The sequence below is a fragment of the Podarcis pityusensis genome (genome assembly GCF_964106645.2).
Source record: "Podarcis pityusensis genome assembly, chromosome: 7".
NCBI lineage: Eukaryota > Metazoa > Chordata > Lepidosauria > Squamata > Lacertidae > Podarcis > Podarcis pityusensis.
This window is the reverse complement of record NC_138031.1, coordinates 40,098,589-40,111,420: the sequence shown is the minus strand read 5'-3', so window position 1 is coordinate 40,111,420 and position 12,832 is coordinate 40,098,589. Positions and strand designations below refer to the sequence as shown.

At 43.0% G+C, this 12,832-nt stretch overlaps 1 protein-coding gene and 1 long non-coding RNA gene across 12 annotated transcripts in view; one reads left to right on the top strand and one right to left on the bottom strand.

Moving 5' to 3' along the window:
* Positions 1-12,832, top strand: part of LOC308481366 — a 42,740-nt gene that overhangs the window by 24,547 nt on the left and 5,361 nt on the right. Inside the window, exons 5-7 of the long non-coding RNA XR_013988583.1 lie at positions 9,606-9,756; positions 10,956-11,114; positions 11,410-11,519. This is a non-coding gene — a long non-coding RNA (uncharacterized lncRNA). The remainder of the gene's footprint in view (positions 1-9,605; positions 9,757-10,955; positions 11,115-11,409; positions 11,520-12,832) is intronic.
* ST18 (ST18 C2H2C-type zinc finger transcription factor) overlaps positions 6,793-12,832 on the bottom strand; it is a 187,366-nt gene continuing 181,326 nt past the window's right edge. For 9 of the 11 annotated variants that reach the window (XM_081013297.1, XM_081013296.1, XM_081013299.1 and 6 more), the window contains 2 exons: positions 11,287-11,430; positions 6,793-9,803 (listed from right to left, as the gene is read on the bottom strand). In XM_081013297.1, coding sequence (XP_080869423.1) covers positions 9,663-9,803; positions 11,287-11,430 — 285 coding nt within the window. In that variant the 3' untranslated portion in view covers positions 6,793-9,662. Of the gene's footprint in view, positions 9,804-11,286; positions 11,431-12,832 lie in introns of those variants that run through there. The other 2 variants (XR_013988529.1, XR_013988530.1) reach the window with 2 other exon arrangements.

The window sequence follows — 12,832 nt, the reverse complement described above, 5'->3', positions numbered from 1 at the left end:
AGCAAATTCCACTGTCAAACAGCTCTTACTGTCAGGAAGTTCTTCCTAATGTTTAGGTGGAATCTTCTTTCTTGTAGTTTGGATCCATTGCTCTGTGTCCGCTTCTCTGGAGCAGCAGAAAACAACCTTTCTCCCTCCTCTATGTGACATCCTTTTATATATTTGAACATGGCTATCATATCACCCCTTAACCTCCTCTTTTCCAGGCTAAACATGCCCAGCTCCCTTAGCCATTCCTCATAAGGCATCGTTTCCAGGCCTTTGACCATTTTGGTTGCCCTCCTCTGGACACGTTCCAGTTTGTCAGTGTCCTTCTTGAACTGTGGTGCCCAGAACTGGACACAGTACTCCAGGTGAGGTCTGACCAGAGCAGAATACAGTGGCACTATTACTTCCCTTGATCTAGATGCTATACTCCTATTGATGCAGCCCAGAATTGCATTGGCTTTTTTAGCTGCCGCATCACACTGTTGGCTCATGTCAAGTTTGTGGTCAACCAAGACTCCTAGATCCTTTTCACATGTACTTCTCTCAAGCCAGGTGTCACCCATCTTGTATTTGTGCCTCTCATTTTTTTTGCCCAAGTGCAATACTTTACATTTCTCCCTGTTAAAATTCATCTTGTTTGTTTTGGCCCAGTTCTCTAATCTGTCAAGGTCATTTTGAAGTGTGATCCTGTCCTCTGGGGTGTTAGCCACCCCTCCCAGTTTGGTGTCATCTACAAATGTGATCAGGATGCCCTTGAGTCCATCATCCAAGTCGTTGATAAAGATGTTGAATAAGACCGGGCCCAAGACAGAACCCTGTGGCACCCCACTAGTCACTCTTCTCCAGGATGAAGAGGACTATGCTACTGAGTGGTAGCATAGTCAAGACCGCATTTTACCAGCTTCTTTACAAGAATATCATGGGGCCCCTTGTCAAATGCCTTGCTGAAATCAAGGTAGGCTACATCCACTGCGTTCCCTTCATCTACCAGGCTTGTAATTCTGTCAAAAAACGAGATCAGGTTAGTCTGACATGACTTATTTTTCAGAAATCCATGCTGACTATTGGTGATCACAGCATTCCTTTCTAGGTGCTCACAGACTGTTTGCTTAATGATCTGCTCCAGAATCTTCCCTGGTATTGATGTCAGACTGACTGGGCAGTAATTATTTGGGTCCTCTCTTTTCCCCTTTTTGAAAATAGGGACAACATTTGCCCTCCTCCAGTCTGCCGGGACTTCGCCTGTTCTCCAGGAATTCTCAAAGATGACTGCCAGTGGTTCTGAGATCACATCTGCCAGTTCTTTTAATACTCTTGGATGCAGTTCATCTGGCCCTGGAGACTTGAATACATCTAGACTAGCCAAGTATTCTTGTACTATCTCCTTAGTTATTCTGGGCTGTGTTTCCTTTGCTGAATCATTTGCTCCAAATTCTTCAGGTCGGGCATTGTTTTCTTTATCGGAGAAGACTGAGGCAAAGAAGGCATTGAGGAGTTCAGCCCTTTCTGTGTCCCCTGTTTGCATTTCACCATCTTCTTCTCTGAGTGACCCCACTGTTTCTTTGTTCTTCCTTTTGCTACGAACATACCCATAAAAGCCTTTTTTGTTGCTTTTAACCTCTCTAGCAAGCCTGAGCTCATTCTGTGCTTTAGCTTTTCTGACTTTGTGTCTACATGTGCTGGCTATTTGTTTGAATTCCTCTTTGGTGGTTTCCCCCCTTTTCCATTTTTTGTACACATCCTTTTTTAATCTTAACTCAGTTAAAAGTTCTTTAGATAGCCACCCTGGCTTCTTTAGGCACCTTCCATGTTTCCGTCTCATTGGTATTGCCTGACGTTGTGCTTTTACTATCTCCCTCTTAACAAACTCCCAGCCATCATGAACTCCCTTTCCTTTTAGTATTACTGTCCATGGGATCTCACCCAGCACTTCCCTAAATTTTATGAAGTCGGCTTTCTTAAAGTCAAGAAATTGAGCCCTAGTATGCTTGGCTGCTCCTTTCCGCTGTATAGTAAACTTCAGAAGAGCATGATCACTCGCGCCTAATGATCCTTCCACTTCTACCCCACTAACCAGGTCATCAACATTGGTTAGGACCAGATCTAAAATGGCTGTTCCTCTTGTTGCTTCTCCCACTTTCTGGACAATGAAGTTGTCTGCAAGGCCAGTGAGGAATCTGTTTGACCTTATGCTCTTGGCTGAGTTTGACATCCAACAAATATCTGGGTAATTGAAGTCCCCCATTACTACTATCTCCCTTCCTTTTGCATGCTTGGCCATCTGTTCCAGGAAGGCATCATCTATGTCCTCCGTTTGGCTTGGGGATCTATAGTAAACTCCCACAATGAGGTCACTGTTATTCTTCTCTCCCTTAATTTTGACCCAAATGCTCTCATTTTGGCTTTGGGGTTCTAAATCTTGGATCTCTTCACAGGTATACACATCCCTGACATATAACGCCACTCCTCCTCCTTTCTTGTCTGGTCTGTTTCTCTGAAATAGATTGTATCCCTCCATTATTACATTCCAGTCGTGGGACTTATCCCCACCAGGTTTCAGTGATGCCTATTATGTCATATTTAGTTTGCTGTACCAAGAGCTCAAGCTCATCTTGTTTATTTCCCATGCTTTGCGCATTAGTGTACAGACATTGAAGTCCATTAATCATTCCCCCGTGTCTCTTATTTAAGGATTTTTTCCTCCCACCGCTAGGTCTGTGTGCTGTTTGCTCCATTTGGTCTATGACATTTGGATGATCATCTTCATCAATTGATAGACTCCTACCTTCAGGAGTACTGTCTCCCTCCCCCACATTAGTCAGTTTAAAGCCCTCCTGATGAGGTTTCTGAGATTTTTGGCAAAAACATTTCTCCCAACCTTTGTGAGGTGCAGCCCATCACTTGCCAGAAGTCCATCTTCAAGAAACTGCAGTCCGTGATCTAAGAATCCAAACCGTTCCTGTTTACTCCATTTGCGAAGCCAGCTGTTCACTTCCACTATTTTCCCCTCTCTCCCTGGGCCACGTCGTTCAACTGGGAGGACAGATGAGATGACAATTTGTGCATTTAATTGCTTCAAATTCCTGCCCAGAGCCTCATAGTCTCTTTTGATCTTCTGGAGGCTATTGCTTGCAGTGTCATCGGTTCCCACATGAACCAAGAGGAAGGGGTATTTGTCAGTGGGTTTTATGATTCCTTGCAGTCGTTCAGTTACATCTTGGATCTTAGCCCCGGGGAGACAGCACACTTCCTGAGACATCTTGTCAGGCCCACAGATCACTGCTTCTGTTCCCCTCAGTATGGAATCCCCTATCACCACTACATGCCTCCTCTTAGGTTTGGTTGGGGTTCTTCCGTGAGCTGCCCGTTCCAAGGTCGCCTGTACATTCCCTGAGGACTGACTTTGCTGCTTGTCTTCATATACCTGATGGATTGTAATGAGGGAGAGATCCTCAAATGGAGTCTGTTCTTCGTCTTCCATGCTAGGGGAGAGGACCTCAAAGCGATTGTGTATTTCTAAACAATCAGAGCAAACCCTGGGCCTCCTACTTCTTTGAGTCACGTTTCTCCAAATATCTGGCTCCTGTGTTGGTGAACTAGCCTCCTTCTCAGGGGAGTCCCCTGTCTCCTCCTTGGTGGAGACGGTGTGCTCTGTTGCTTCCAAGAAGAGCTCCAGCTCTCTAATTCTTTGGAGCGTAGCTACACGTTCCTCCAGTTGCTGGACTTTGTCTTCTAAGAGGGCAATCAACATGCAATTGCTGCAGGTAAAGCTGCCTGCAACCTCTGGCAAGATGGCAAACATTGCGCAGGAACCGCAGGCGACTGCAGCTGTTCCCTCCCCCTCCATCTTGAGAACGTGTCGTTGGGGGTGGCTACAGCGGTCCTCCATCATAAAAAGTGTGAAGACAGGACAAATAACCCCCCCCCCAAAAAAACCTAGGTCTCCCCCAACAAACGTTTGAGACTAGCTCCCCTAAATCTAAAAGATGGATCAAACTTGCCCTGCAAGCTCTGATAAGCTCCTCCCACAGCTAATCACCTGCCTCAACAGAAACCCTGCCCCCTCTGACCTTTGCACAGGGAGAGCAGCTAATCAGCCACAAAGAAACACACACACAAGAAAACCCTTTTTGCTCCTTCTTCAACTGCTGCCCTGCAAGCTCTTTATTATATATAAAGGGATGCGGGTGGCGCTGTGGGTAAAACCTCAGTGCCTAGGACTTGCCGATCGTATGGTCGGCAGTTCGAATCCCCGCGGCGGGGTGAGCTCCCGTCTTTCGGTCCCAGCTCCTGCCCACCTAGCAGTTCGAAAGCACGCTTAAGTGCAAGTAGATAAATACCTTTATAGCGGGAAGGTAAATGGCATTTCCGTGTGCTGTGCTGGTGCTGGCTCGCCAGCTACAGCTTCGTCACTCTGGCCACGTGACCCGGAAGTGTCTTCAGACAGCGCTGGCCCCCCAGCCTCTTAAGTGAGATGAGCGCACAACCCTAGAGTCGGACACGACTGGCTCGTACGGGCAGGGGTACCTTTACCTTTATAACTTTATTAAATAATGCAATCAAATTTCCAGATATATCTGCAAAGAACACAATTATTTACAGTATGTTGAACATAAACTATGAAAGAAAATAGAAAATAAGAGAAAGCAAAAAAATGAAAGAAAAGAAAAAAAGAAAAAGAAATACTATTTTCCATAAACAGGTAATTCCAGAATTACACTTACATACATTGTAAAATAGAAATCTTAATTAAAATATCTTAAAGAATATAAAGAATTTAATGAATTAGGGAAGATATTAAGGGATCCAAAGAGATGGAAGTGAAGAACAGAGGCAGAGGAGAATTAAATAACACGAGAAGTGTGGTTTAGACGGTGGAAGTCTTTTAAGATAATCTGACTTGTTTTAGACCTTTGTTTTATATTGTTGAATTTTCCAAAAACTTTCAAAATATTGGATATATTTTTTAACAAATAAAGCTGAATCCTACTTGAAAGCATTTTTAAGTCCTCTTTCATGAAATGCCAAAAAAATAAGAGAAATGATGACAGGAAAATGGTCCCAACAGTTAACTTGTGTCTCAGTGATACATGTGCTCATCTCCCCCTGGCTTTCAAACATGCCTTCCATACCACCATTTGCATGCAAAGCTATTTCTCAGGAAATGTGTTCTTGGTCTTTATTAATGGCAAGATGAACAGGTGGGTAACATTAGTAGGGAGGACAAAGACCCTGCATGTGGTAGTAGAGCAGCTCTAGGAAAGAGAATTTTGGATAAATGGACAAAAAGTGGGTCCATACAACATTTAATGGTTCAGTCCTTTGGTTCCTGAGTGTGTCCTGGAGGTCATAGGATTTTGCAGCTCTTCCTCTTTGTAGACACAAAGGGAGGTCCATCCTGGCAGTGTGGAAAGGACCATTCCCAATGCTCTTTCACCATTGGTGAGAAGGGGAGGTTCCCAAAGGCGTGTCAGGGCTGATTGGGGAGGTTTTGACTCTTCCAGATCTAAAACTGTTCCATTCTCTTAATACACACCCAAAATGGTGCCTCTGTGTTTGTGCAGGAATACACCAGATATGCTGGATAGACACTGAAACATTTTGTTGCAGATGTATTTTCACTCTGCTACCCTTCTTCCTTCCTGAGGCGTGATACCTTTCCATGTCTCAGAACGCCACTGGAGCCAACTCCAGGAGGCCATGGTTGCTTCAGCACCCACAAGAATATATTTGTGGGGCTTGGCCCCCACAAATTCAATGGGCAACGTTGAAGCCCTTCATTGTGGGCACCCACAATCTTCAGTGTGAGATGGTACCTATGCAAAGTGCCACTAAAATACTGGCTGGCAGGGGCTCTGAGCAGTTTCTGTCAGGGGTTTGGGGGGATATGCAGCAACATTTTGTTGCCAGACTCAAAGTTTCCTGCAGTTAAGAACCACCTGCTGTTTCAGAGAAGTTGAGATCCAGCACACTAAACACTAGATCTCAGAGAACGTCTGAAAGAGGTGGATCTTAACTGCAAAAAACCTTCGTGCCAGCTTTTGTGTTTAAATATATCAGATGCTAAAAGCAGTACAGTCATACCTCAGGATAAATACGCTTCAGGTTAGGCAATTTCGGGTTGCGCTCCGCGGCAACCCGGCAGTAACGGATCGTGTTACTTTCAGGTTTCGCCACATGTGCAGACGGTCAAAATGACGTCACACACATGCACGGAAGTGGCGAAATGCCACGCGCAGATGCGCTGTGCCATCTTACGGGCTGTTCGGGATGTGAACGGGGCTCCAGAATGGAGCCCGTTTGCATCCCGAGGTACCACTGTACAAATTTATTCTATTCTTTCTTTTTTCTTTCTCTTTTTTCTTTCTTTCTTGTTCTGGAGGCAATTGAACTTTGCCCATGAGTGATAGTACAATGCTTAAAAAGTGGTAGCTATGACTTCCTTGGTTGTATTCCGAAATATTTTCACCCCTATGTACACACACACACATCTTGTTACAAATTCACACACGAATAATTTCGTTCCAGGGTGTTCCATTAAGATGTTAAAGGTAAAGTTTAGAGGTGTCTATAGGTCACCGTGTTGGCTTATGGCTTTTATCACCCCTCGCCTTTGGCCATGCTAGCTGGTGCTGATGGGAATTGTAGTCAAACAACTTATAGTTGATACTATGTTGGCTACTCCTGGTTTAGAGGAACCCCACGTTTTGTTTTGCCTTGGAAACAACTGGCTGAGTGTTTGTAAGTGTAGTTAGATGTGCACCATACACCCCCATCTATTGAAGATATCGAAGAACTTGTGGAACCTGTTTCAGTATCAATTTTATTTCCTACCATACACCAAATGTACAGCACAGAACACAGTTTTGTTGCTTTTGATGTAAGAAATATTAATTGTATGAAGAAACAGTATACAAACTACTCCAAATTAAAAAAAAAAGCATACATCATTGCTCTTTACAAAAGGTCTAATTTACAGGATAACTTGTCAATGCAAATTAATCCAACAAAGAAAAGGAAAAGGAAAGGAAGAAGGGAAGAAGGAATCACAGTGCACATTACAAAACATCAAGTACCAAGAAGGCAAATAAATACAAAGTTACATCCTGAGCAAACAATCCAAACACAGATAAATTAACCTGAAGCCATAGGAAATCATAGTAATAAATAGATAAGTCAGTAGGAGATTGTTTAAATTAAATTAAATATATAACAAATTTCTTAAAATATTTAGTAAATTAACTTTTAGTCTCTGTCATGAGTGAACTTGGTTTCTTTCCCCCTGTAATGCATTGAACAGGTATAACAACCGTCTTTTTTAAAAAAAAAAACACAAGTACAATAACTTAATAGCAATTTGGTGTTCTATTTTATATTAGCACATACTGTGATAGCTTCTGTCAAATTGTTTTCTTTAAAAAATAAACACAGCTTCTAAGGACATTCTTGTCTAAACTAAGGTCCGAGGGCCATATCACCGCCGCCCCCCGCCCCCCCAAACATTAACAGCAAGCTCCATCTATTGCAGAACAGCAACCACAGCATGACAGCTGAATGATTTGGGAGAAGCACTCTTGGATAGGAACCCTATAATATAAATGTATGAGTGAAGACTGTGAATGCTGTCATATTCAGTCAAAAAAATATAAAGTAGGCAAATAAAAATAAACACTTTCATCGTAGCACAGGAAAATTAAATCACACGCTAGATTCATGTATACATTTTACATTGAGGCACATATGCACATGAGACGTGTGTGCATACCAAAAAAGGCAGTTCAGCTGGTTGTATATATACCTTCTTCTGAAAACATTAGAATTCTGGAAAAAAATGCATTATTACTTCTAATCCCTGAAACAGACACTGGACCCCTGTTTATAGCTGCTTACAAAACTGAGAATGGATACGGGTGATCAAGAGGTCCACCTGGGATGTGCACGTATTTCTGAGTGGTTGCCTAAGGACTGTAGCACTTGGAGACATATCCTTATTATGGGATGGTAATCAACTGCAACTAAGGCTGTCTTTAAACCTCGGCTCCAAACACATGCAACAACCTGATCCAAAGGAACATGGGATTCTGATACATATGCAGATCTCTTCTGCAAGCAGAGGCTTCCCCATTCACTTCCATGCACGAGGCAGCAGAGATGCACATTTAGGGGGAATGAGCCGTTGCACAGTGGTCAAGCGTTTGCATACAAAAGGTCCCAGGCTCATTCCCCGGCATTTCCAGGTAGCCCGGGGAAGTCGCCTGTCTGAAATACTGCCAGCCTGTGTAGAAAATACTGAACTAGATGGACCAGTAGTTTGATTTGGCAGGTAGACGGCAGCTTCAGATGTTCAAATGGAGCTGCTGGAGTAGGGTTTTTTTTTCTGAGATGTTACGTCTTAGCAGTCTTAATGGAACTTGCAGTAAATCTGCTTGGAATCACAGCATTCATGTACAATTGGAGGTAAACCCAATCAGTGCATTGCTACAGTTCATAGATCCAGTCACCAAACACCATTGCCGTGCAAGCCCATTTCACAGCAGTGGGGCTTAGTCCCCTTTGCAACTGCAGCCTTCTCAGTTCCTTCCACTCAACCTAGTACAATAACTGACATCTCAGGGAAGATTTGCTTGGCTTAATTGTATGTACAAAATCATCAGCTTGGGATGCATTTTTCCAATATGAAATTATATTGATATTGATCTACTGACCAATGTTTTTACAAGGCTCTGTACAAAAAGGGGGAAAAAGCTACAGGTCATTTCAAAGCCTATCACATTAAAAGGGATAAAATTTATATATATATTTTCCCGACGAATGACCATGAAATAGGGGAAAACATATCTTAAATCACTCCAACCTTCCCTCTCAAATGGTTTCCAAGGATTATTTGTGGCAGGCTAAGACACACAGCCAAGTCCAAAGGTTTGCTGATTGCTATATTTCATTATTGCTAAAAAAAAATCATGAACTCTTACAACATGCTGCACTTGAAGAGCTTATGTTCTTCCAGCAGAGGGCACCATTCACCTTTGCAACCTTGGTTCATCATATCTCATGCTATTGAAAACCCTTTTGAATTTTTTTGTTTTGTTAAAATAAAGCTGTTATAAAAAAGCAGGATGTGGTGAAAATAAAACTAGAATCACAGTTCTGTTATTTTTGTTTCTTTCATAGATTTCCCCCTTCTTCCTGTACAAACCCAGCAAAATGTTAAATTTACACTATAACTTTCAATCTATTTTAAAACCCCATTGGAAAATAAATTAACAAACACATTTGTAAAAATATGGCAGGCTGCAGAAATGCTGTTAAAAGATTAAAAACACACACGCGCACACACAACTCCTTGATTGAAAATAAATTAAAAAAGTAAAAAAATAGTTACACACACTTTTTACATTCACTTTACAAAATGAAAAGAGTGCAAACCATGATGACAACAAAAAGGATTTGTACAGAAATAAATATATTCTATGATCTGAGTCATTGCTGTTAATACAATAGTCTGTTATGTTCTCTGTCCTTTTTATGTCAGCTGGAAAAAAAATAGTGCAATGTTGTAAATTGTAAATGCAGCACAGAAACCAATACTTCTAAAGCAGTCCAGGCGCTCTTTGCAGATCCATCTGGAGTTTGCTGCTGCTAAGTCACTCCTGTTGCCCAGCAGCTTCCTCATCCTACACGTGGATACCCTTCACTGCCTGTTTGATACTTTCCAGCAGAGCCTTGCAGTCCGGGGAATACTCCCGTTCCAGATTGCTGTACATATCTGTGAGTGTATTTACATACGCTTCAAAATTCTGCTCACTGATTGGGCCCTGGAATGAAGATGAAAACACATCACACCTAAACATGGGAGTCAAATATTAGGCAAGGTGTCCACTATGTGACAACTGGAAAGAGAGAGAGGGGGGAGCAGCTGGACATGGAAGGACTGTCTACAGGAAAACAGCAAGTGTTTGACTCCTGCAACCCTCCAAATATTGTTGGACTCCAACTCTCATCAGCCCCAACTACGACGGGCATAGATGTTTGGAGTTGTGTCCAACAACATTTAGAGAGCCATAGGTGATTCCTGCATCACAGGGAGCTGGACTAGATGATCCTTGGAGTCTCTTCCATACCTATATGGCTCTAGGTAACCCATTCCTAGTTTAAGCTATTGCCTGACTATAGCCTGTTGCTAGCATCACCACCTGACCAGAGAAAAATGACCTGGCCATTTTGAATTCACTTCTTTTCAGAAGTGGTCAAGTCTTTGACAACAGCTCTTTGGATCCCAGCCAGCCAATGGGATGGAGAACTGGGATGCTGTGGCCCTCTATCTGGCACCTGGGTTTCTAGCCACACCATACCCCCTCCCTAGACCACACCTCTCACTGCCCCTCCTTTGCACCCACCTTGAGTGTTTTTGTCTGGCTGGAAATGTGTTCTTGAGCTCTGATCATGCTTTTTTGCTTGCTTGGATAGAGAGGTGTTTGTGTAAAAAGCAACCTGTTGTAGAAACAACATTTACATTTCTTCCTCGGCTCACTGGTATGTGGCCCTTGGAAGATTGCCCAGAAAGGAATGTGACCCAAGTCTTCTCCACTCCCACAATATTGCTCTTCTGTGCTTAAAGGTGTGGTCATGGTCTTCTCCAGCAGTAGAGGGGCATTACTTACCTGGTTTCCCTATGCCACATGTCCCTGCCAGTTACCAGGAGGGAGAGTGGGAGGGGCAAATTAATGGGAAGTTCAGCATGGTGCATGCACAGCAACACAGCCAATCCCACCAGCACTGGACAGGCAGTGTGGTGTAATGGTTAGAGAGTTGGACTTGGACCTGGGAGGCCAGGGTTTAATTCCCCACAGTCATGAAACTCACTATGTGATCTTCAGATGGGGCCAGTCACCATCTCTCAGCCTAACCTACCCCACAGGGTTGCTGTGATATTATTGAGATTTAGATTCTGCCTTTTTCCTTGATAGGGAAAAGCTTACAGATAAAATGGGGAAGAGGAAAACCATGTACACCACATTGAGCTCCTTGGACGGACAAAATTAGGAATGTTGGACTGGCCATGTTGCTGCACCTGTTCTGTACCAAGCTGCCTGCTGCCTTACCACCCTTGGTAATTGGAAAGCCAGGTGAGTCCCCGCCACCCCTCTGGCTGCTACTACTATCCATAATTTTCGGCACATCCCAGAGATTGAGAATGTTGTACAGTTTGAGATTCATCTCTGACAGCCCTGCAACATGCCGTTGACTAACTTCCCTGGGCTCCCCGAGAAACTGCCACATTCCCAGCCACAGACATACCATTTGTGGAAGCTGAATGTCGGCCAGACTGGAGATGAGGGCTTGACTGAGGCCAGCCAACTCCTTCAAGAGGCTCTCGTTGTTCTGCTCGATAAGTTTGTTCTCCTCTTCTATCGTTTTCAGATTGCTCTCCATAGATGTTATCTGAAACCATGAAGCAAAGCAACATGTGGTGGTGTGAACAGCAGAAGAAAACCAACAGCTGACGAGTTCTCAAAATGCTCCCAAAAATGGTTAGTGTGCCTGATAAAGCCTGGCACATTTTAGTGGGAAAGTATGCTTTCCAAAAATCCTTTCACTTTTTGCTTTATGAGAGAGTATATTTGTAATTCCTGATGTAAGTGGGTTCTTCTTTTTATTTTTTATTTTTATTAGTATTATTTTTCAGAATCATCATATACAATCTAGAAACAAAGATAACCCATACCCAACAGAACCAACCAAAAGTCCCTGGTGACCACCGAAAATACATTATGAAAACTTGTGTTCCTGTATGCATACCCCAACTTACGACATCTGTAAAACATTTTCATATAGATGGGTTCTTTTAAATGTACAATTCTGTGTTTTTGTGTGTGATTGATATTGTCCCTGAAGAAGGAAAATTCCCTGCTCCCGCAAAATGCATTGGGCCAACGCACATAATTTATTTTTCCGGGGGATCAGGCTCTTTGCAAAGTTTTCTCTCTTTTGTATTCCTGCATTCAGTTCTGGTTACTGTGAACATTAGGGTTCTTGGCCTAAAATGCAGCTATCAGAAGTGATCGCCCAGGGCAATGGAAGTTGCCTATGCAGAAGTGAAGCTCAAGTCCTTTCCGTTCCATGCACATCAATGTCAAAAGGCACTCCTAATTGGGGCGAGCCATTTTATTTCTAAGTCAGTGAATTCTGCTGTTCTTTCAGAAGTGGAATATGTTTAAATGATGCTCTAGACAGTGACCCTGCTGGATGAAAAGAGCATTGTTTGTGGGAAGCGTGTTCAGAAATGGACGAAAGACTGCAGGCCTTGAGCTGACAACTCAGGAGGAGTGTCTGATTTAAAATGAAGAGTTTTGCCCTTAGGGACTGGGGTAGGTAGGGAGCAAGCAAGCTGCTATTTACATTGCTGCCTTTTTCTTACAGCATTGCTGCTGACTCATACAATAGCAGCAACCCTGGAAGTGGCTTTTGAGCTACTTTCCAGGGCAAGGTTATGCTGTAGAGTGGGTGAGTTTGGAGACAGGACAGAGTATAAAAGCTAAGAAATAAAAAAGTAGAATAGGAAATGAAGGAGCTCACTTTGCAACAATTCATTGTAACATAGGCCAGGCATTATATATATTATTATGAAGCTGAGTGAAAAATTGAGCTTGGGGCTGAGACCATAATTTTAAACTCTATAATACCACTTTAAACAGTCATGCCTCCCCCCCCCCAAAAAAAAAGTCTGGCAACTGTAGTTTCTTCAGGGTACTGCAAATTGTTAGGAGACTTCTATCCCCTCACAAAGCTGTAATTTCCAGTTCCCTGGGAAGAGGGATTGGTTGTTAAACCACTGGAAATTTTA